General features: G+C 36.6%; 1 protein-coding gene across 3 annotated transcripts in view; it reads left to right on the forward strand.

Moving 5' to 3' along the window:
- CTNND2 (catenin delta 2) overlaps window positions 1–25,888 on the forward strand; it is a 394,794-nt gene that overhangs the window by 239,234 nt on the left and 129,672 nt on the right. For all 3 annotated transcript variants that reach the window (XM_082752927.1, XM_082752928.1, XM_082752929.1), the window contains 2 exons: window positions 8,424–8,637; window positions 24,310–24,493. In XM_082752927.1, coding sequence (XP_082609053.1) covers window positions 8,424–8,637; window positions 24,310–24,493 — 398 coding nt within the window. The remainder of the gene's footprint in view (window positions 1–8,423; window positions 8,638–24,309; window positions 24,494–25,888) is intronic.

Here is a 25,888-nt window from a genome sequence, read left to right on the forward strand (position 1 = left end):
TCATATTTATCTTCACAAGGAATCTGGCCATAGGAGTTAACGGGATGTTCTTAGGTGAAGTATATATGTTGATTTATTTTTCCCAAGAATAAATGTAATCCTTCATACTCAAAGAGATGCTTAATTCTTTTTTAATACCAGAAAGTAAATGATCCAAACCCTTGGCATTAATCATCATTTTTCATTTAATTTCAGACAGTGGTAGATCACCGCCTGAGTAATGTCTATGACTTTTGCATCCTAAATTAATATTGCTGTTGCATTATCTATTGAATGCATGCTGCTGAACCTTCTTTAATATCGTCTTTTTCAACTGTTTCAAAACAGAGAGACCACAAATTTAAAGCAATTAATTTCAATACTTTCTGGGGGCTTTGGCTTGTTTGTATTTTGCCTAATATGTGTGTGTTTGAGTCACACACCCCCAGTGATTCAAAAGCTGAAAAGCCTGGTTAATGCAAGTCATTATTGATCTGTTCATTTTAGGAGATGCTGCTTTGGAGAGGGGGCTTGAAAATTGTCTTCCTGATACCTTCACATTCAGGCTTGGACTTTAGGTCAGCCCTGTGCCTGCAGATAGGAGTGTTGTTTGGATAATCCTATTAATACTGGATGTTTAGTTTTAGGATAGGATTCTTGCATGGGCCTACAAATTACTATTTGCAATGAGTATTGAGGTAAACTGCTTTACTGTAGGTAACTTGTACCTAGCCATAGAGTTTTCTTAGTTGTAAAAAACAAAATCATGCTAAAAGCTTGATTTTATAATAGGCATAGCCTTCCTACTGAGGATGAAAAACAAACTGCATCACAGTATAGAATACATTAAGGCTTACTGACTGAGGAGGCAGCACTTTTTCAGGGCAATTTTAGAACATAATTTTGAGTCTCCTTCTGTCGGAACACATTTTTGTGTCTGTGTTGACCCCACATATAGATCCCAGGATCTAAAGAGGTCACTTAAGAGAAACACAGGGAAAAACAAATGTATATTTGGTAACAGAAATAAATATCCACTCCCAGATGGAAAACTTCTGAGTATGGACCCTGTGCTTTGAGTCATGTGTCACATAACCATTTCCCCAAATAACAACGTGATTTCTTCAAACACAGGAAAGAAGTTCCCCTCTTTTTCCACGTGCTGCAGTTTAGCATGTGGAGAACAGTTCTTATTCAACTTAAAGCAGAACATTGTATATGTACCAGTGGTTGAATTTAGTTAAATTATGCCTGTTGGCAGCTTTATGTCACCTTGGTGTCTGATCTAACTAGTCCTTAATGACAGTTCTGCAAAACTGTTCTTAAATGGGACCAAGATCCAAACCTTGATTTAGACTCCTTAAACAAATTAGACTTCTGAGCTAATGCAGCAATTTGCATAACATTCCACTCTATTTTAAGCTGAAATTGCTCAGCACTTTTTAAAACCTGTAGCAAATTGCTTTGCTAACGAGACTAAATCACTCTATGATGTTGCAGGTAAATTGGTCTGTAATAAATCTCATGTGTGTTTGCAATGTAAGGACTTTGCATTGTCTACCTGCTGCTCCATAGGCATTTCAAAAGAAATAGTGAAGAGGAATTGTAGTTCGAACCAATAATTTTATCTTAAGAGAATTATTGTCCTGAATATTATTCCCTTATCCTATTTTGATGAAGATTTTTCTCCCATTCAAACACATTCTAATTTTTAGGAATCAGCTTTTGGAGGGGTCTTAACAGTTACCGGTGAGGCTGCAAACTTTCCAAACCCTTCTCCAAAAAAAAAAAAAAAAAAAAAAAGTGTTTTTTTTCTTAGATGAAAGTTGTTTTTAATAAGGTAAACAAATAGTAAGTAATGGAAAGTTCTCATGGAAAGGATTTCGGATTGAAATACAAAAAATAGATATGTAATAATGTTATGGATACTATATACAACTGGTCAGTGTGACCAAGCTGCTGTGTGGGCATTGGCCTCTTCGACTGGCCTGTAGCACCGGTCTGTAAGGAGGTACCAGTGTGCTAAACTGGTTATATGTAGTCAAGGAATATCTCATAAATACTGCACTGCCTGTCATTGTCAAAATGCCTTTGGCATTTGGTTCTGCCTTTCCTCATCCATGGAGCAGAATTGCTGGGAATCCATTTGTGTGTGAAATCATAAGCACTCATTTTGCTAGTTGGAAAACCACTCCCAGCATCTATATACATTAAAACCAATGATCACTATAAATTTCAACAACCAGTCTTCAAATGAATTGTGCTTTTAATTTGGGGTCTATTGAATATATACCATTATCAGTGCTAACAGTCAATTATTTTTCAATTGCTGCATATGTAACACAGTGGCATTGGAAATAATTTTACACGTTTAAACACTTACACTTTGACATGCTTTCTTAATAATGGAAATGTCACTGAATAAGTGGTGGATGAAGTGTGTTATATCAATTAAGCTGACAATTAATATATGTGAAGTCTTAAAAGGCTTGACTGTTAGATTATTATTTTTTTTTAACTTCCTTTGGATGAAGAGTTATTCAAAAGTAATTGTTAAAAAGAATATTGAAAGTGAATATTTAGCCATGAATTAATCTTTGCGTTAAGACTGTGGTGCTCATAATGGCTGAGCACTTACAATCTCCTGTTCCCAACAAGATATTATTTTAGAAACACACTTCTTTTTTTTTGGTCACCTATTCTTAATCCACCTCTGTTTCCATTATATTTTACTTTGTGAAGCATGGTAGTTAGAATTCAATACAGAAGAGGATGTTCAAGTTATATCTACTGGCAGCATTTGAACAATATCTCAGATGCCCACTTGCTAAGTATAAATAGAAGAGGAAGGGTGTTTTGATTTCTACCACAGCAATATTTTTAGGCTGTTGGAATGCTTCATTATCTAACAGTCTTTGGCTAAACTGGTTAAAATTTGAAGTTTTACTTTTCTTTCCTTTTTGTGTCTCTAGTTCTGATTTTTACAGCTTTTTAATGGATGGAAGAGGCAATTTCCATTATGCAACAATTGAAAGAGAGTCTTTTCTTTCTCTTCTTTACTGCTGGGAGGAATAGAATATTTTTTTATTTCAGCATTCATTGGAGTTCAAAACAGTAGTAATAGCAAAAACACCTAATTCCTATTTGCTTTGACTTTGCTTCTGCCATAAGCAACAGCCAAATGTGAGGGCTGTTTTTCTGATACTTTGATACATGGAAAGATGACTCACCTTTATTGTGCTCACATTTGAAAAGTTATCTCTCCTTTTAAGTAGGAGAAATAATACTTTTGATTGTAAGTCAAAGCAGGCGTTCTGCTTGAGCTGACAGTCCTGGTTATCCTCGCTTTTAGGGCAAACCTTCCTCTTCCCCAGGGAAGCAAGCCAGTAGAGTTTTCACATCCAATTGTTAGACTTTAAATAGAGAGCCTGAAGGAACAGCATGGCTTCTGTGCTGAATCAGTGACAGGTAGCATGTTTTGTCAATTAAGGTCATGGACTGTAATGCTGTTACTGCTTACACTTGACAATAATTCAGTTTCAAGCTGTGTTACGATTTGTACAAGCTTCAGCATGTATTTATCATGAAAAATAACAGGGAAATTAAGAAGGCTGCAAAATATCCTACAATACTTACACTTTTTTTTATGCTTTTCCCTTGGGGGTCTCATGTTCATAAATTGTCCTTCTGACAGCTTTTAGAGCACAGAAAGTATTCTTTGACTAGAGCACTCTCAAAAAGAGTAAAGGCAATATTTAACCAGTGTAAAACAGAGCAAGAAGATACCGAAAGCTGTAGATCCAGTCATCTTTCCCAAAGGGAGCTAAATATACCCAGGGAGAGGTCCCTCGGTATTTTTTGAATGTGGCTCTGTATTTGATCCACAGACTCCAGTATTTCTGTTGGATTCGAGTAGTGCTTGAGTGCCACATAACTACCTCCTGGCTGTAGTAGTGTTCCAAGTCATTGGGACCAAACTCCACCTGCTGCTTGGAAACGGAGCAGGACATGTTATGGCATTGCATCAAAAGGTAGACGCTTCTCCTTTAGACTAGGTTAAGGAGCCAGCTGGTGATTCCTCTTGTCAGCAAACATGTAAGGCTGAACATGTAACCCAGTTAAAATTTCAGGCATAGTGCAGTATATACTAACCTCAGTTATATACTTACCACTTAGAAAGCTCTGGTCGAACCTCTGTCGAGCCTTTGAGTGGTTTCTTTGGTCATCAGCCAGTGACCTTAGACCTGGTCTTTGGTACTGTCTCCTGTTTGCAGGGTTTGCAAATGAGAGCATGGTTTATTACCACTCCCATCTCACCTCTGTTTTTATGCTGGACAACCATTAACCAGAAGTTCTCACAAAACAGGTGTCTTTGCATTCCAAGTATCTGCATATCCTTCATGTCCTACTATTCTTTTCTTTCCACAAATCCATGTAATCTTTTATATCAAATTAGAAAAACAAGCTATCAAATAATTTATATGCTAAAATCATACAGTAATCAAGTATATCAGCATTGATTCTGACATATTGTAGTACTTTGGACATATTGTAGATCTGACATATTGTCTGATCCTCTTGTCGGGTTAAAAAAGGGACAATATATTCAAGGGGGAATGAACTTTTATATGAGTGGCTGAGCTTAGATGTGCTGCAGAAGCAGACAGTAATTCTTCTGAATTCAGAAGTGACTGTTCAGGAATTGACCTGTGTGAGAACAGAGTTTGTCTTCTGTATTCCTTGATAACTTGGTACTATGCTGATCATGTGGTCATAGAAGGTAAGTAGGCTTTGTTATATTCTGTTTTCCTTTCCTCCAGATGTAGCAAGGCCGTAGCTACTAATGTGTCCATAAGTACTGCAGTAAGAAACCTTCTATCTGTATAGTCAGGAGAGAGGCAAAAGTACCTATCAAAATTCTCTGGAGGAGTGGGATTTGATGCCCCAGTGGTGTAAATTGCTGCTTATCCACCCATCCGAGTATTCTTGGCAAAGACATCTGGCAGTAGCTCTGTTGAGCTCACAGGAGCCATGACAACTTAGCTCTGCAGAGAATCTGCCCAAAGAGACTCAGTAGGTCAGAATTATTCTCCTCCAGACCGCAGCTGTAACTCCATAAAGGACCTGAAGAAATAATTTAATTTTTTTCTTTGCCTCAGTTTCTGTAAGTGTGAACAGGTTCTGGTAACATTCATCGCAGTCTCATGATTTGTGAGTAGTAGTTAAACATGCTGGAGAATATAGTATTAATCAGCTATATCATATGTGATGGAAATACAAACATGTGGTGGGACTTCTAGGAAATAATTGGCTGTTGGAAAAGCAAAAACAAAGTAACAGAGTAGTCCAGGCAGAGAACAGCATCAATAACTGAGCTCCCAGTGGTGAGGAATGAGCTCCCTTGCTGCATGCATGACATAGCTACTTTGCCAAGTATCTGAGCTTGGAAATTCAAGGGAAGTTTGCAAGATAAAGCTTGTCTTTCCCAGGTACCAGTAGGTTCCTTCTACAGTAGAATTTAAGAAAATTTGTCAGGTTAGGTGAAGTGTTATATATTATCAGTTTCATTTCTGTTGTATTACGTTTTTTTTCAAGACAGAAATGCATTTTAGATGAATATTTAATTCCCTTGCTTTTAAGAAACTATCTTTGAATCACTTCAGTCCACTGACAACTTCAGGTTTAGTCAAAGTATGAGTTGCATGAGATGAACACAACTGGGCTGTGCGTTACCATGGCTGAAAAGGGATGGTACAACTCAGAAATAGCATCTAAATGTGGCAGAAGCAGGCGTTTTCACTTTGAAAGGAGCAGAGGACAACAAAACCTGTCACTTGGCTGGTCACTAGGAGATGTAAAACGGCTTTCACCTTGGGACCAGGGCAGGGACCAGGCTCTGGTGTCCTCTGTGTCCAAGAGGAAGAGTGGGAAAACAGCACAGGCACAGCTTGCTGCCGAGCAGTGGCTGAGCCCTTTCCTGCTTCAGATACGTTATGACTTCTTGCTCTGTGGTTAGTATTTTTTCTCATTCCTATCATCATACATAATCTTTTTTTTTTTTTTTTTTCAACCATGAAGCAGTTAAAACATTCATTCAACATATTGTGCTTTAAAAATATAAAACACAAAGATCAGCAGGCGGGTTTTCATTCTGTCGTTCCTGATATTACTCATCATACCAGAACAACTTGTGTTTTTTTCAATGGCATTTTTCTTCCATCAGATCTTGTCTCTTTTCAGAGGTATAAGTGTGAAGCTCAGTGGTTGGTTCACCTTTTGTAGTACTGATGCATAAATTTTTGTTTCTAGTCTGTTTCAGTAAATGTCATCTATTTTATCATGTAGGTGGCTCTTCATGTGGTTTGCTTGGTTTTGAAAATCTGGTTAAGCAAGGAAGCAAATGTATTTTAATCCAAAGATTAAATGTTGGTAAATTCTAAAAGGAAGGAAACAAACAACACCCCAGTTCCCGCTGCCCCCATCCAAACTCCTCCCAGATAGATGTGGTTATTAATGCCTGGCTTGGACAGGAGCAACTGATTCCAATGCACTATTAACAGTGGTAAAGGTGTGATCTGTGCCACAGCACATGTTCTCTTTGATCTATTTTCCTGGTTTCTGAACTGCAGGGTGTCACCATTTCTCTGAGCAGGGGAAACACAGGCTCCTAAATAGATCAGTGCAGTGTTATGCCTGCAGCTGATAGACCGTACCGATGTCCATTCCCAGCGCTGCACTCCCCGTGTGGCGCTGGCTGCCACAGCCTGTCAAGTGACCGGAGTACTGCTCGGAAGGCTGGACATGATAGAGTGACTACGTAAGGGAAGATGTTTTAGTTCATCTTTAAATAGTAGCTATCGCTTTGGTGATTAGCCCAAAGCTGTATTGTAAACGTATACACGTTATAACAATTTAATATGGTAACATCTCAGTATATCTGCTTTTTAAGTGTGAAACTGCTCTATTACTGGGTCTTTCTATTATTTATTATAGAAATAGGAATATGCCAGATAAGCTGGTAGAAGAAAAGAGAGAGCTTCTATTTGATCAGTGGGTAGCTTTGTATAGCTCAATTTTGGAATCTCAAAGTCTGAATCGTTTTTCCATTTATATTTGCAGTGAAGTTTGTGTTAGGTGTATGAAATGCCATATATCAGTTATACTTCAATATTTTGAAGTTAGCAGATAGAGTATGAATTTCTAATAAATTTTAATGTGGTTTGTTTAACCTTTTCCTTCTCTCAAGCCTCATCCTTGCAGACAAGCCCAAGAACAGTTACACAGCCAAGAACAACTACACAAAAATTTCCAAACTTTGTCATCATAAACTTTGATTCTAAAAAAGTCTCACCTTTCTCTGCAGTTTTGAAAATACTCTATAGCTGCCTCCTCTATGTTGTCTTAGGCAGAATATTAGTAGAGGTAGTAAAATGGCCAGGTAAAGTGCCTGGCTTGCTTTGAGCTTTCAACAACAACCCACGCAGTGAGAAAATTTTTGACAGATGTCTTTCTAACTCACTTGAACTTAGTACTCCTTGGATCTTAGCTACAAGTCAGTCTGGTTTCTTAAAACTAGATCCAGGTTTGATTATTGTTTTTAGAGCAGGTAATACCAGAGTACCCTCAAGCTGGATTTGCTGCAAAATATTTTGTAATAAGTTGTTCTTGAAATTCTTGACATCCTTGATCATCTGCTTCAAATATTTTTGTTCTTCCTGTAGAATGATATTTTATATGAGATATTACATTAGAAACTTACTTCGTAGGCCACCTTAGGAATGAATAAAACTTCTCTCCTACATCACGTAAGGGTAACCCTCAAACTTAATAAAATGAACTTTCCATGATTTGTCCATCATCCTTGTCTTTCTGTTTCTGCAGTCTTCCTCATTTTTGACTTTCAACTTCACTTGTAAGACTTTTTTTCCCAGTTTTGTTGGTACAATATCCTTACAGGTACTATAGTAGCTGCACACATTCCAACTAATTAAATGCAAAAGGAGGGACTCCTAATAACGTTATTGAATTGAGATTTTTTGTTTGTTTGTTTGTTTGTTTTTAATTTGCAGTAGTCTTGTGGTCTTTTCCTACAGTGCGTATTATCTTTAACTTGTGACGTGTTGCACTCTGAAGCAGATGATGTTGCTCCAGCACAAGAGAAACCCTTGCCAAGGCAAACCTTGCTGGACCATGAGAAATCTTGCTGAAGCAACACTTTTGGCTGTTTTTTTCAGAGGTTTAAATTTGTCATTGTATGGTTAAATTGCCTCTGAAAAAATGATACTAGGATTCAAATGGGTGTAACAGAGCAGCTTTGCAAGGCTGCCATCATATCTTTACTGGAGCATAGCTTGCATAAACCACACCTTAAGTAAATGGGGGTAACATATGTAATGCTGGTCTTTATTCCCTAATGTTATGGTTATCACTTTGGCCTGTTTCAGATAAGAAGACAAGGCGGAATACAATTACTGGTGGACCTATTGGACCATCGGATGACAGAAGTCCACCGTAGTGCCTGTGGAGCTTTGAGAAACTTGGTATATGGGAAGGCAAATGATGACAACAAAATTGCTCTGAAAAACTGTGGTGGTATCCCAGCATTAGTACGGTTACTCCGCAAGACTACAGATTTGGAAATCAGAGAACTGGTCACAGGTTTGCATCTTTTGATATTTTTTGTTCAAACTCTATGCAGGCCTTACAAGCACAGGTCTGTGGTGTGTGTCAGTAGCTTCATCAGTAACTTCTTGTTTCATTACCATCTTCCTTGCTGTAACAAAACACTTCAAAGACTTCTGGATGTGTGTAATGTATGAATAGCTTTATTCGATATTATGTAGTCTGTTCTCTGGGGCAGGCATGGTTTCCTGTTACAGTTCCTGATGATTTTACTCTCAGCCATGAATGCTCTTGCAGGAGATGCTCCATGTACAGATGTGGGATTGTGGGGCAGAATCCTACCATCAGCTGCGCTCTGTTCTCCATCCAGTCTAGTGTAGGGCTGCCCATGAAGAAGTCAGAATTTACTGAATTTTCTTAGACACTGTTAATGATTTCTTTTGTATTTCATGTAGTGAGAAGGATGGTTTTGTTGTTGTTGCTTTCAAATTTTCTTGAGGCTTCGAAAGGAAAGTGGAAAAGCATGCTGGAGAGATAGACAGCATCCTCTTCTGAAGCTTTTTTTTTTTTTTTTTTTCTGAAATTTGATATCATGCTATGTGATGTATGTTAGATGTAGGATGTTCAGGTAGCGGTAAATTTTTTTGCTCACTAGAGTAAAATCCAGTATTTTTAAGGTTGTTCAAGCTTTTTCCCTTATGAAATTCAGGTTTGTTTTTTACAGAAATACAGAAATGCTTTCAAACAGTACCAATCTGGAACATTTGGAGATTCCTTCCCCTTAAACTATCCTATTTAATATGCTAAAGAGAAGACGGATGGCTTTTTTGATTTTTTTCAATTTCTGATTTCATTCTATTTGATTGCTAATTTCAATGTGGTAATTAATGCTACAAATAAAAAATCTTAACATCTTTTCATCATCCCATTTTACAATGCCTGAATTTCCATTATGATTTTCCTACTACAGTATGTGAAAAAAGTTCTCATTTCTGTCATAGAAGTGTCAGAGTACACAGCATCACCTGTGCTTCTGCAGAAATTATTTAACGTGGTGGGTTAGGCCTCATTTAGGACACAATTGATAAGATTTCCATCCTTCAGTTGGCTCCCGATTCCGTCCTTGAGGGTGTCTGAATAAACTCCACGGTGCTTATTAAATGTAGATTTTTATATTTGATTTTGTTTCTTGGTTACAACACCTATCACCTTGTACTCGTTAGGCAGGATTAATGGTGCAGAGATGCTGGGTTGCACAAGCTCTGATGGTGCCTCCTGCAGAGTGACAGAATTACTGACAGATCTAATAAAGTGTAACCACTGCTTCAGATTCAACATACTTGTTTGTCTCTTGGTTATGTTGTCTATGCCCCGGCTCTAGGGAACATTCTGTTCTTTTACTCTGAGAAATAAGTGGCAAACTGCTAATGAACATCAGCAGTACACTTCAGCAGTTTCAGTAGCAGCTTCCATGTTGTCTGTAGACAGAATACATAATGTCATCGGGTCATTCAAAGAAAAGATAATAAGCTACAGTTTACATTCCTTCCATTGCACAGTATGGTGTTAAATTTTTCTGAATTCCCACAGAAAGGATGTGTGTGCTGCGTGCCCTTAAGCTGTTACTGCTGAGAAGTTTAGGTGCCGACCGTCAGTGGTAGGAGCCAGCCTGTGTGGTTAGATGCAGCTAACGGGGACAGTAAGCATCAGGAGAGCTGGACGTCCATGGAAGGCACACAGAGAGAGGTGACTGTGAGGAATGGAATGAGAGTTGTTGGTAGCTCAGGATTTCATTCCTGGGCCAGCTTTTGTTTTGTTTTTATTTGTTTGTTTTGTTTTAATTAGTCAGTACATCCCAGAAGGCCACTGTTTCCCCTGGCTGCGTCTCTGCCTTTCAGAATGCAAATCAGTAGCACTGGCTTTGAAAATGAAATCCTGATAGTGGTGGTGTTCTGCAAAGCTCCTTTCCAAAGCCGTGCTCATAACTGTACCTCTCATCCTCCGTCTCTTAGAAAACAGGCTGGAACTGTGCATCATAATCAGTTCTCCTTTGCTTTTTTGTGAAGTGTTACCGTGTGACAGCTGCCCCAGTTAGATTCCTTCCCTCTGTCTTTTCTGGGGAAGGAAGGATAACTCCTGCAGCAGCTGCCTCAGTAATAAAAAATATTTAACTTGGTGGTGGGCATGAGGGAAAACAAAAATTTCTCCTGCTTCCTGTCAGCTTTCTTGATTTGAGGTGGCAGGAAGATAATTATTTCAGTAGTGCCACCATAGCCTGAAGGAAGTACTGGGAAAATAATAGCAAATGGGTATTTTAGAAGTAAACATAATACCTTGAGCCTTTCAATCCCACGTTCATTGTGCATCCTGTCTACATAAAGCTGTTCTCGTTTGTTAGTTCTGGAGAGGGCACAAAGTTCCTGCCTTAAGATGTCATATGGACTCTGCCAGCACAGCCTCTAAGTATTCCTCATGCATCTGTCCTCGGAGTGTTTCTCTTGGGTGGAGAAGTATCATTATCTCAGTTTTGCAGATGGGGAGCTGAGCCTATCAGGTCTAAATGACCTGTCCAGAAATCTGGCAAGATGAAGGTGTGAATCACTTTGAGTAGGCACTTAGCAGCGAGGGAAGAAATATGGGCAGGAAATGTTTCTAGCAGCTCAATTTATCTGAACAGTAGCGAAGCATTCACTGCCTGCTTCAAGTACCGTGAAGCACATGCCCACCAAGGTGAAAGTTATGATATTAGTTCTTCCCTCAAACATGTACATTTTCTTGCTTCTTGTTGCTTCTCCCCAAGGAGCTTAGAATTTCAATTTCCAGCTATCTCAAGACTGGTTTTGCAAGGGTACTTAAACCTGCAAACCAGCTTTCTATCCTAGTAGCTCCTTGCTTTTCAACATTGCCCTTAGCACCATGTATGGCTTCTCCCATATTTTTTTTCAGAAATTTCTTTCTGCCATAATCCCCCCCAACACTTTTCACTTCTTCATTTATCTCATTGTTCTCCTTGGTAGCAGAGGGCTTGGACAAATATTGAAAAACTTTACTAAGCTCAAATTTTTGAATTTGGCAAACTGAACCTTATTGCAGTGATACGTTTTCAAGACTTCAATTACACAGAGCAAATGGTTTCAGTACAGGCTCCCAGCTCAAAGGTTTGAGAGAACTGGGCTGCCCAACTGTGATGAAATTAAATGGTGTTAATACCCATCCAGTACCTCTTGAAATACTGAAAGGTTCCTCTTTGAGAAACGCTTCCATAGCAACTGTTTTTTTACTAGAAGAACCTGGGTAAAGTAACTGAGGTATAACAAAAAAAAAAATGGAAATGCTATGAGGAAGTGAAATACACTGATAAAAACAGGGTTTTCATAAGGGCCTGCAGTGAGGAATCTGCAACCTCTGTCAATCTCCAGAGACTCAAGGAGAATCTGAATTGCAATGCCTTGTTTTGAGTACATCTGTAAATGAAAATCTATGTAATCTGAATGCATCACGCTTAATTTAGCTGTTTTTTCACCCAAGCCCTGTGCTTCTATATTCCACAATATCTCCTGTTCATGGGAAAAAATAAAAGCCTTTTATTTTTAAGTAATTGTATGTTAACACTTTCCTAATAAATATAAATAGACAAGAACACAGTACAAAATTAGCACAGATTCTGCAGATGGTAGAAAAATGTTATCACTTCTTAATAATGACAATGCGTAGCTGATTGTGACTAAGCTTTTCTTTCCTGAGTTAATGTTAATTATGAACACTTTCATAAAATTCTATTTTAGCATTCTTCCTATTTGGTTTACTATTAGGGAAAAAAAATAAAAAAATAAAAGAATAAAACAGAAAATAAAAATAAAATAAAATAAAAAAGTAAGATGTGGTAGCAATAATAATGCAGGAATCTGGTAACTGGTTAGCTATTTCAGATGCAATGATGTGAACTCCTATTCTCTTAATTCTGACAAACAAAAATCCATCACCAGTGGAAGAGCTGTTTCTGCTTCATGAACATTAAGCTAGCTAAATTAGAAATAGCTCCTTTTAAACAGGACTCCTCTATGGCTATATCAAAAGTTTTTGAACAGTATATACCATATTTGATTGAAAGATAAAAGTGGATGATCCACTTTTAGAAAGCACATGATGATAAAGAAATAAAGCTATAAATAATGATAGGGGAAATTATTTCTTACTTGTACTGGCAGCCAGCCTGCCGCTTATTTGGTTGACGTTAAGGTGTCAGAGATTTAACTATTGTCTAATGAAAATTAAAAAAATATGAAAATCATAATTTCACCCCTCAAAATTAAATAAGCACAAACTATGTAACACTATAAATACATACTGTATAGAAAGACACATGTAGTCCCAGTATATTTCATTCACATTTATATTCAATGAATTGAAAAACATACATTCTGTTCCTGCCAAAAATAAATATATAAAAACTTTTGTACGTTATATTTCTTTCAAAGAATTACTAGTTCCCCAAGTGTTGGCATATAGTAGGGTTGGACATGAAAAATTTTCATCTACTTCATGGGTTTTGGTTTCTATTATGTGTTTATGTTGTCTCTAATTTCAGCTCTGGACAATTTGCTTTTTGGCTTGGTTTGTCACCCCATATTACACAACATTATTATGTAGTTGTTTTATGCTGTATGTTGCATTTTTAGCATTTGCCAGATGTTTCAAATGAGGTGTTTATAAACTTACTGATACTCTGTCAGTGTTACTGAAAGCTGTTATATGTTATCCTGCTTGTAACTACCTGGTTTGAGGTAACCACTGCAGTTTAAACTTCTTTGTGATTGCATACTGCTTATTAATAGGTGCATAAATTATCAGCAGGTTGGTCAGGAAACTCTGCAAGGTCTCTTTGAGGTTTGTATGTGTCTGTGCTAATCAGTGCAATAGCAAGTTAGTGCCTGCAGTGATGTGTAAAGCAAGTTTAAGGGAATATTCTGTTTAAATTGACCCTTTGGCTTATCTCAGTGGAAGCTTTATCGTGATTTTTATTTTCATCTTTTAAGCAATTGTGGACTATTCTTTGGCATTTTCAACTTAATTGTACAATGTCAATTCTTCTGTTAGCAGTTCCCAAAGTCAAAGTAACACAATAGTGGCTGTTTCTTATCTGTGATGTTATTTTCTAATCAGACTTTTTGACATATTAGGCTTTTGATTTCATATATGGTAAATAATATTTAACAATATTATGGCAAAGGACTGAGTATTTAGTACTTAGGATCTTGAAGGAGTTTATCAATTTAATAATTCTCTGAAAAAGTTCCCTTGACATTAGCTCAGTTACTGGAGTGTGTAAACACAGATGTGACATATTATTGTGATGTAAACTTTCACTTAGAGGTGGCAACTATTTGTAGTCCTGTTGTACCTGGGAGATTTGATCTCAGGATGAATAAAAGGTGTTCTTTTTCACTCCCAGGAGATATTCCCACTGACTTGAGTAAAGAAAAACCAAACCCTTCTACTAGTTGTGTTGTTATAATATTTCTCACAGAATCACAGAATCACAGAATTTCTAGGTTGGAAGAGACCTCAAGATCATCGAGTCCAACCTCTGACCTAACGCTAGCAGTCCCCACTAAACCATATCCCTAAGCTCTACATCTAAACCTCTTTTGAAGACTTTCAGGGATGGTGACTCCACCACTTCCCTGGGCAGCCTGTTCCAATGCCTAACAACCCTTTCAGTAAAGAAGTTCTTCCTAACATCTAACCTAATATATCTCCTTGATATATTTCTAAAAATCTATTATTTCCTTTTTTGTTGTTGTTCAGGTTTATACTAGATGTGCTCTTCCAGTGTCTAATGTATTAAGTGTCCCATTTATTAATTATATTTAAATGTTGTAGTGAAGCAATGAAAGTATAAGGAAGCCTGGCCAGTGAGAGGTCTAAATAATTATCATCTCTTCATGTTTAATGTAAAAAGATAAGTAGGAAGGTATATATGTATAAGGTAGCTTTCAGAACCAAACAGAAGCTTTCAGCTTTACAGTAACTGAAAATCAGATCATGAAGATATAATATGTTTTAGGTTCACATATGTATGCTGGTTATCACAAACAAACAATTTGAAAAGTCGTGCATGTGCTTAAATTGTCGTGCTGGTATAACCATGATAATACCATTGCTAGAAGGTTGACATAAATTTGGTTCACTATATGCCTAGCTAAGTTAATAAGACTGCCGAAAATAATTTTGGGCACGTAACTCTATGTAGTTAAAGAAAATGGAATCAATGAAGAAAGTTTACAAATGCCTTTTAAGATGCAGCTCTGTGAATTAGCTGCTTCTGCACCTCCAACATCCAATCACATTGTCCTGTCAATCATGGAAATTAGAAAGGGGATGTGTGGAAATAGATAACCTCTAGCATAAAACACAACTTTCAGAAGCATTTGTTTTGATTTGGGCAATAAAAGGCATTAATTCATTTCTTGTTTAGCTTCTCCTCTGCAGATATGCAAATTCCCTGTAATAACTTTAAAGAAGTTCTTAGAAGAACTTACCAAGCACAGAAGCAGGTGACTTACAAACTCTGTTTACCTTTCTTAAACTCAGCAACTGCAAAGATTGTGGAAGAGAAAAATGAAATCGAAAAAACTTCTAAAATTTTCTTAAGGGTACTTTTAAATTTATTTTTTTTTTAATATTAGGTTTAGGAAAAAAATCACAGTTTTCAAATCTACTTGCTTAGCCACTTAAATTTGCTTTTATGTTTAAAAGTTAAATGCATTTTCTTCAAAAGGGAGATTTGACAGGTACTATCTCTAATCTTTCCTGCTGTTTCATTAAATGGATGTAATTGTAAGTACAGTTTCCTAGCAAAATCAATTTTAAAAGTTGATTAAATCTTTTTGTACTAATTTACCTCTGATTTGGAGTTTTAAATGATATGTGTTTTCAACATTAATAAAATTATTTCTGGGCTGAAAATTCATATCTGTTTATGTTGGATCAAAGCCAATGGCTGAATGAGGAATTACACAGTATAGTTTTACTCATATTTCTTTTCTTTGAGCACAGAAGCCTTTCTAGTTCACAAAGTTACCTAAATAATTTGACTCTCATTGTTTGAGACAGTTGTATACAAGATATTCTTCAACCTCCTTCTTCCCTGAGCTCTGTGAGTCAGTAAGAATTTCATATAAAATGCCAAACTCCTCCAAATCTGCAAATTTTGGGTTGCAGTAAAAGCATGAATTTCAACCCATAGCAGAAACTTTACGTATTATACTTTATGGCTCTTTCTGTTACATTTAAAAAGATACTATGAGGTGAAAGGGAAGCCAAGGATTTGTTGTATGCAGAAAAGTAATTGCTGCTACTATTTTAATAAAATTTGCATGTAACACAATTATGCAGAAGTAAAACCAATAAAGGCCTAGATACCTGGCCTGCAGAAGTGGTGAAATGGAGAAATGATATTGTACATTACAGTACAATTCTACAGTCTGATGATGCTTAAATTTTGGATTTTTTGTCACCTACAGAAAACATTGTATTTCTAGAAATGCTGGAGAGATTTCCAAACAAATACAGGGAAGGAATTAGTGGGCACCAGTTACTGTGGCACAAAGTCCTTGTCCTGACAAGCCGTCACACACCAGGGAAGGAGAAGGCAGCGCTGCTCATATTTGTAAGTTGTTGGGAAGCTGATTTCCAGCCTGTGGGCTACAGCATCACCAACAAATTGCAGCACCGCTCAAAACACATTCCGTTTGTAGCTCATCTGTAATGGCAAATCTAAAAGTAATTTAATAAATTGCGTAATTTTGCCTCAGAAATGATGCTGTCTGATCAAATAATACTTATGCAAACAATATTGACAGTTTCAGTGGAATAATTTTCTACAAAATCTATTACAATTTGCTGTCTAATTATAAAACAGCTTTTCCCCCCTTTCTCAATAAGCTGTCACTATTTTGGCCCTGAAAATGGCGAAACCCACTGATAGGATTTGTTGTTTTCATGAAGAGTCATTCTCAACTTTTTCTGAACGATCAGATGAACTCATTCACCCCTGCTGTTACCGATTAAATATGGAAAGGGTTTTAAACAGATGCTGTCCAAAATCTTCCGCTCTGCTTTCTTAGTGACAGGCCAGGGCACTGATCTGGTGTGTCAGTTACACTCCGTGTGTCGCTGTGGGCACGGATGGAGCTGTGACACAAAACCTTCCTCAAGCTGACGGTGTCAGTCTTCTTCAAGACAAATGGGGGGAGTCACGATGACTCCACGGCTTCCTGAGGTCTCGGCTGACAGCACTGCGACGTCCACAGTGGGCAAGTCCCTCACTGCTCTGCCTCAGGGTGTGCTTGGGGCTGCTTCCACAGCTCAAGGCCCTCCTGGAGCAAAGTCAGCATCAGGGAGGCAGCAGGCCCCTGCCCACGTGGCCATGGCTGCCACTGCTGTGACCTGCACCATGGCACAGCCTGAGGCCCTGCGCCACCAGCTCCCTGCTATGCTTACTCAGTTGTCCTGAATTTACCACACCTGGTCCTAGCCCACAGCCCAAGGTGGTCGCTCATTGCCTGCCTTTCCTCTCTAGAATTGGAATAACTCAAATATGAACCAAACCGAACTTTCAAGGCACAATTGGAAATAATCATCTCTTCCTTGTTCAATCAGGGAGATGCATCTTCTATGCAATTTCTTCTGTGAAACTCATTCAGGTTATTCATATGGCAATGAAAGGGACGGAATTCATAATTTGCTTGCTAATATACTACAAGAAGCGTTTTTGTATTTACTTTTTTTTTAATTTGGTCAAATCTAAGTTTAAGATGAAATATCAAACAAGACAATCTGGAGTGATAAATAGAGGACATCTGTTGCAGCATATGGCTTGACGTAACAGCTGCATTGAACTTCTTCAGCAAGTAGTAATCCTTCGGAAAAAATCAGCTTGGCGTATAATTTTGATGCCCCTGCCTGAATGATGGAGTTTTAAAACACTTGCAGTTCAAAAGGACTCTGTAGTTTGAAATGTTTGTGTTTGCAACACAGAAAGCTTACATTTTCTTTTTAAAATATTTTGAGATAGACAAACAAACAAGGAAAAAAGTTAACTAAATTGAGGATAAGCTGAAACATTTTATTTTGTGATGGAATTGCTTTTTTCATTGTGGCCAAGCAAAGTTTATTTTTTATTTTAGGCCAATTTCCCTTCAATAATCTGTATTTCAATCCTGTCTCATCTTGTATATCAATTTTAAGATATGGCTTGTGTTTTTTTTGAATAAGTGTACACTGAGCTTTCCATTTTGCATGTAGCTATGACTTTATAGATAGGTCTTACTTCCTAAATGGTTCTTATGAGAAAGGACTTTAGTACCTAGAGCTTTAACTTGATGTTCATTTTCAAGTATAACACTTCTGTCTTAGTGTCTGTTACAAAACATATATTTGAATTGTGGGTATTCTAAAAAAAACTTCTGTAAAATACATGTTTAAACACTGGGAAAAAAATCTACCCATCCATTTATGTATGCTTGTTTGATTTCCTTGTTTTCTAACAGGGGATTTGGTTGAGAATGGTATTGTCATTATGCATTAGGGTGAAATTTTGTTTGAACACGGTCTATTTTTCTGTGTTTCTCTCATTTAGAATTAAGTGCTTTTGATTTGGTTTCTGTGTTTTATGGCAGTAATATGGGACCAGTTCAATTCCATCAGTTAGGGAAATAAATAAAAAAGCTAGAATCAGTGGTCTTTCCATAGTAAATAAATTCAACTCTTCTAGTAATTCCTCTGCTATCTGACATTAAAGCTAATACCTGTCTAACTTTGTTGTCCAATAATTCTTCCCTTACAAAGTTGGATGTCATTTTAAAGTGTACAGCAGAGAGAGAGAAGTAATGCTAGGTCAAAGTTCAGTCCTGTGACAAGTATACAGACTTCTTCAGTTAATGCAATAGCATTTGGACAGAATTTGTTCAGCAAAGTGTGTGTAAACAATAATAAAATCAGTCCTTCAGGTTTTAGTAGAAACCCATATTTAATTTTGGAATGAAAAGAGCAGTAATCAAGAAGGACAGAGGAAAAGAGCTTTTCAGAGTAAATGCTTATAATTACTGTTCAGTTAAGATCAAGCTTGTATTTGTAAATTAAAAAAAAAAAAAAAAAATCTTTATACTCTGTCCAGGAAAGTTTTTGCTTTGTAAGGCTGTGAATGGCTGCAGAAGGAAAAGAACTGAACTGCCTGCAGCTTCACTTTCTGTTCCATGGACTTGTGACTGCTTATGACTTTCGCCGAAACCCATTCTTTCTCAATTTGCACTTTTCATGGGCCATCTGATGCACAGGTACATAGAAAACCACCTTTGTGCATTTACATGCATGTACTGAATTACATGAAGGTCCTCATAAGGTAGTCATAAATTAACCAGTTAAAATACTATTTCAAGAAAATTGGTGAAGCTTCCTTCTCTGTCATGCCAATTTTGATTATTCATTTATTTATTCATTATGAAGTGCTCTTGTAAGGAGCTATGTTACGAGCTCTGAATTATTCAGGTGACAGAGTTCAAGTGGCCATTTATGTTGTTTTTTTTTCACCCGTCAAAAGTCTGTTACTTATCAATTCCTGATGGTTGAGCTAGCTGTGTAGTATTCTTGCACTTAGCATAAAGAAATGATGCAGTGGTCAATGTTTGACATCTTTTACGTACATCAGTTAAGTTTTCCTGAAGTGTAGGGTGGCTCCTGTGCTTCTTAAACACCAGTTGCATTTAAAGAGATATGCATTTCTCAGTAGGATAAATGATTTCTTCTCTGCCCTGAACTCAACAGAACTGATGTAATGCATACAGAGCCCACACCCTGCTGCCATGGAGCTGATCAGCTCTGCTGAGCAACATTACAATTACAAGGGGCTCTTGAGCATCAAAGCTGCAGTAAGAGCCAGTAAGTGACTTTTCTAGCACTTGAGAGCTTGGGGTAGAAGATGCTTTTCCTAAGGGCACCAGCAAAAGATCCCTTGCGCTTAGCTTCTCAGCAGGGTATTTAGCTCTCAGATTTCAATCTGGTTTGTTATATGCGTAACTCCCTGAAGTACCAGCATGCCTTCAGCTTATAAACAAACAGCCTGCCAAAGCTGTACTCACTGTGAGGCAGGCAGGGTCTCAACTCTACCAGATCAGACCCTGCATCAGACCATGACCAAACTATTAAACTAAGATGGAAAGAAAAGCCTGGATGAGTTGGAAGACTTAGATTTTTATTTTTCACAAAGAATATTCAATAAGCCAAGTCTTAAGTATAAGTTTAAGGCTGCCTTAAACATACCAAATAGAGAAAAATCAAAGGTCTTTTTTTTCCCAATAATACTTGTTTACTTACAGTCCTTGTAATGATTTGGTGACATACTTCTCCTACAGCAGTCAGAAATAAAATCTGTAGTGGCAGTGTGGGACGGACAATAGTTTTGGTAAAAGCTGACTTTTCCAGTTTCTTGGTTTCCATATAAGTAGTCTAAGTTGTTGTATGGGCTTTTTATACATATAAAAGTCATAATTTGAGGTGGCATTAGAGCATACATGGAATAAGTGTTTAGATTTTCCTGATTTTGCACATAGTCTCTTGCTAGGGTGATATTTTTGCATGGAATTATATTATCTCTATTTTCTTAACTTTGAGTGGAATAAGGATAGTACCTGTCTAATCAGGTCATTTTTTATATCCGTGTCTATAGATCAATATTTATGAGTACCAGTTCTGAGTAAAACACTGCCTGAAAAATCTGTTGAAGATTTTAGTCAGGTTGAGTTTGAGCTCCCCATCTAAAGACAGTGTTTTTTTTTATGTTCAGACTGCTCCATTAAATTGTCTTAAAATTTTAAAAAATATTTTGCTTTGCTCCTTTCAGTTAAATGATGTTCTATATTTTGCAGTAGCTTAAATTAATTTGATTTATGCTGAAAGCAGTGCTGTTTCTAAGCTGAAGGCATAGTGGATATACACTGTCTGCTTAGCAGCAGTAATATCCCATCGGATATTACTGGACTGTATTTCTAAAAGTGTTGGTCTTGTCTTCAGTCTAGACTTTGACTTTGACTTCAATCTAGACTTCAGCTAAGAGAAAGATAAATCAAAGCTTTCCCTGGGTCTCTGTTCTCAGTTCCCTCTTCCAATGGCAACAAATTTAAATCACTTTAATTAAGATCTGTGTGTAGTTTTCCATATGAACTGTATCTGTACAGTCAAAAGATCCCAGGGGGACATACATGTTAAGGTATATATTGAATTCAATCATCTTTAAGGTCCTTTCCAACCCAAACCATTCTGTGATTCTGTGCTATATTTCTGATTTGCCAGCATACATAATTCTGCAAAGGATGGCAACAAAACAAAACTGGTAATAGGAACCCATATGATTTTGTTCTAGTGGAAGAACTAAGAATTATACTAATTTGTAACTTAAGATGAAGTTCTTCAGCTATGCATAATTTAAAAGAATTAGGGCATGATTGGTGTTACCACATTAAAGAGAGAATGAAAAAACCTGCGTAGTGGCCACTGATGCCAGTAATTGAGTTTAAACCCTTTTAGCTGTTTGTAGCAAGTTGTAAAATAGCTTTTAAAAATGTTGGTTACAACATTTTTCAAAATTTTTAAAATTTGATTGTTGTCGTCTGTGAAAGGCCTTCTTAGGAAAGATTATTTCTCTCAAGTGTGTTAAACAACCTGTTGAACCTAGTAAATGCACGTCCTTTGATAAGCTCTTCCAGAAGATTTATCTTGGTACAGCAAGATCTCCATAGCAAGCATTCCAGTAGACTCTTTTGAAGAGTCCTTCATCTGATGTCTGCAGACTGGTAATTGGTACTCAGACCCCAAATCCATCTTCCAGCTGGATTGCTTTCAGTACAAGTTTCTCATGTTTAAACTCAAAATGAGATTGCAAGATACTTTTTCTGTGGTCTTCAATTCTTTTTATGTAAGGATGAAAGCTTCAACCTTCAAATAAACATGATCAGTCTGGTGTGGCTATTTTTCACTTTCTGTGCAGCATTCAGCAGAAACTGAAGTGGCTTGCAAACAAACAGGGAGACAAAATACCTCCTTTCAATGTATTACAACCTTAAACGCAAGGAGGAGATAAGGTATGACAAACACAAGTGATGGAGTAAAGAGATGTTCAGCATTGATCTGACCAGTTCCTTATTTCCTCTCCCCTCACAAAAGTCATTCTACAGATGGTAAGCTATATTGAGTTAAATGATTAGGTTGGATTAACAACTCTTCCAATCCATATTCAGCAGGGTAGGTTCCACTATTCTCGGTGAGTCGTTGATACTCCGAGTTCAGTCCCTTCTCCTCCTATGAGCAGCTGATAGCATACAAATATTTAGGGGGCAGTCAAGGCACCTCGAGTGCTATTTCAGACTTGCTTATTGTGCTTGGAAAGCCAATTTAGTCAGGGCTTTTAGTCAGAGCAAAGTGGCAAATGATCTCTATGATTAACTTCTTACTGTAGTCTTAAAAGGGAATGTAATGCATATGGGCTGTGTTCAGTCATATGGACCAGAGATAGGTCCACATTGGGAGATGCCTCAGGTAAAAGATGTTCATGTTTTCTTCCTGCCTCTTGGAAAGTCTGGGGAAGGGATTATCTTCTTTGTCTCCACATAAATCAACTCCAGGTTCTTCTGAGCAAAAGTAATGGGAAATGAATTCCCAATTCCCTTTATAACTGTAAAGCCTTTAATTAAGGAAGGGTACAAGGAGGCACTTAAAATGCCAACCTCAGCAAGCAGCAGAGTCCACCAGCTGAGAAAATAAAATATAACTTGTCAGAATTAAATTGTTTCATCATTAATGTAGTTGGTAGCATTCAAAAACTTAAAATTAGGTAAAAGGCATTGTTGCAGCACAGAAGATTATCTTATAGTTTTAAACTGTGTGTGAGGTTCAACAACTTTGAAGACTGTCAGGCTTACCAGGCAGTGCTGTTTTGTTTAACTATACCTTATGTTGTAATCATTTAGGAGAGCACAGAACAGCTGAATCAAGTCCGGTGATCCCTTCATTCTGTTACTGTGAAGGTTTTATTTCCAGTTAGTGAAATCAGACCCTATTTTCTGGCTCTTGAATGAACGAGTAGGTTTTTATTTGGAGCTGGCCAGTTCCTATGGAAATTTATTGAGCAAAAGCTCTTGTGTGCAGTATCAAGAGTATTTAAAGTAGAAAACATGGGAATAAAGATTAAGTTTACGTGAGTTTACTTCTGATTAGTAAGAACCTAGTGAGTAACAGATAGTACGTACATAAACATTCTTAAGCATTTTGCTAGAAAGAGCTCTTATTTTTGATTCTTCTGTATATTTTTTTTTCTGCTTCTCCAGTTTATGACTAGTTCTTGAAGCCCAAAGTGCTGTTTTGTTACCATCAAAGAACTCTTCTCTGCTTCAGATCTGAAACAGGACTTCTTCACAAAGAAGGAACACATTGCCTTGCATAAGTATTAAATCAGACCTTGGAGAGGGAAGGATTTGCATACCATTTACACCTATCTAGATAAATGTAAAATTAAAAAAAATATAAAACAAACAAACAAACAAACATGACAACTATATTGTTTTTTATACTGAATAAACCCACAGAATACTAGGTATTTCAGGAACAGTAGATGTGCCAATGAAGCTTACCAAGAACAGGTTATAGATAAGTGAATCTCAATATCATTCTGAATGCTTTTATTCCTTTTAATACTGTATTTCTTTTCATGAAGGCATTCATAGCAGAAATCAAACAAAGATTCTTTTCCTTTTAAAGTAACGAGCGGTAAAAAAAAAAAAAAGAGCAGTATTCTTATTTCTGTTTGTGTTTTTTTTTTTGTTTTATCTAGCTAAAATCTGACAGTTTCGGTCTGTTTACCATATACAGATGATTTTAAGTTGGACTTTTATTGGTATGCTAAGCAAAATTTTTTATTAAAATGCAAAACTGTCTTTATATACAGTTCTGTATAAAATAATTAAAACATGAAGTTGTATAACTGAAACAGTCTTCCTGCAGAAGTAATTAATTTTAAAGGGAAACCAAAAAAAGTAGGTTGATTCCTGTTAATTATACTTCTCCTTCAACACAGAGAATGCTAAAGAAAGCCTGGAGCAAGTAGTGTTCTTGCTGCTTATATTTATAAATGTTTGAGCCCACATTCTCAGGTCTTTAGCAGTTTCCACCCACCATCACTCCCTTTGCTTTTTCATAGTGTAATTTAATGTTCATATTTGCAACCTTGGTGATTATGTATGTATGGTGATTATAATATTTTGCATTGTTGGTTCAAGACATGAAAGTGATACAGGCAAAACTGAATTTTGTCCCTCAAGGCTAGCTGTCAAGCCAGGCTACTGTTTCCATGGGAAGGAAAGTAAGAATGAGCTGAGGCCTAGCTCTGAGAAATTTCCAGTGGTTCTGTGACAATTTGTGTATTCAAGGCTGTATTCCTATCGTGAAAGTGTTCAGGTATCATTCAACCCCATTTACGATGCAGATTTTTTTTTTTCTTTTGACAAGAACAGCTTCATTATGAGCACCAATAATGTGGTTTGGTTTTGCTATTTGTTTTTGAATCTAAAACTATTAAATCTTTTTTTTTTTTTTTTTAATATGTTAATTATTAGTCATTTGGTTTTTTGTTTGTTTGTTTTTTGTTTTTTTTTTCAGGAGTTCTCTGGAATCTATCTTCCTGTGATGCACTGAAAATGCCAATCATCCAGGATGCCCTTGCAGTGTTGACCAATGCAGTGATCATCCCTCACTCTGGATGGGAAAACTCTCCGCTCCAGGATGATCATAAAATACAACTTCATTCATCACAGGTGCTGCGCAATGCCACTGGGTGCCTAAGGTGAGTACAGCAAAACATTTGCTTTGCCTGAATCATACTGCTTTATCTTGAATTGTTTCCCATTCTTAGGCACCTGTAAAATACATAATTTTTCCATCAGCAATGAAGATGACTTTCAGTGCAGTAAACTTCAAGTCTGAAATTAATTAGAATACAAGCTTCAGGCCATTCTAAAACAATCTCTAGAAATTTGCCATTTTTCTTTTCTTAATGGCTTTGACCAATCTTCTCATCAAAGTTTGTATATTACAGATGTTTTTTTCTTTGTAGATTTTTCCTATTCCCCCAGTTGCTTAAGTGAAGCCAGTATGTTGTCACTATTACATCCAATTTAATTAAAACAAAAAGTAATTAAGATGCTTAAAAAAAGTAACATGCCTTAAAAGTTCCCGATGCCATTGGTAAAGTTCTGACAAATACATCAAGTACATTTTTTCTGCTCTGTGAAGATGAAAGTTGGAGTGGAATAAGAGATGAACCAGTTTAACATCGTGCAACCAACATACCTAAATAGATCCTTAGAAAATATGGTATGTATTTATATTTATATACCAAATGCGTATATGCAACACCAAATTACACTTACATAAACATATGCAACGTGACCTATCTATTCCTAAAAGTCACTGTAGAGACTGAAAATAGGATGAATAAGAAGAGTTTCAGTTGTGACAAAACCTTACAAAAGGATTGACTCATAGGAATTTCTGAATTCCAATCCATATTAGTGCATTTATATGCTTTAACTTATGAGACAAGTTCTCTAAGTGTTGTGTTTTTCTTTTTTTTCTACATGTATAATAGAGATTCTGTAATCTATCTCAGAGACATGTTATGAAGATTAAGTAGTTAATATTTTTATATACATCACAGGAAATTTGTTAGGTGAGTAGTATTTATCAGTGATACAATATGTATTGTATGTTGCATATAAATCAGAAACCCATCAGATAAAGGTTAATCAAAAAAACTTTATTTGATTAGGAGGCAAATAAAATATCAGTGTTTTATTATGTAAGTATGTCAAGCACCTTTTTCTCCTTGTGCTTTTCATCAAATGAACTATCTTCCTTTCAGAAATGAAATATGAAAAGTTTAAGGGAAAAACTAATAACTATTACTATTGATTGTTTATATGTAATCAGAAGATAATGAAATACAGAGGGTAATAATTTATTGAAAATATACTTGTATTTGACTTAAATACAGGTATGTATATGCATATATCAGCTATAACAGGTTGTGTGTTTGTAGCTAGGTATTTGTATCTGAGTTGTATTAATTTTGAAGAGTTTTGAAAAGAGTTTTGTTTGAAAAGAGTATAATTCTATACAAAACATTCAAGTCCCTAGAAAAAAAAGGTTGCTCATATCACTGTGGCAGAAGTCATTCCAT

The sequence above is a fragment of the Aythya marila genome, assembly GCF_965140915.1.
Source record: "Aythya marila genome assembly, chromosome: 2".
NCBI lineage: Eukaryota > Metazoa > Chordata > Aves > Anseriformes > Anatidae > Aythya > Aythya marila.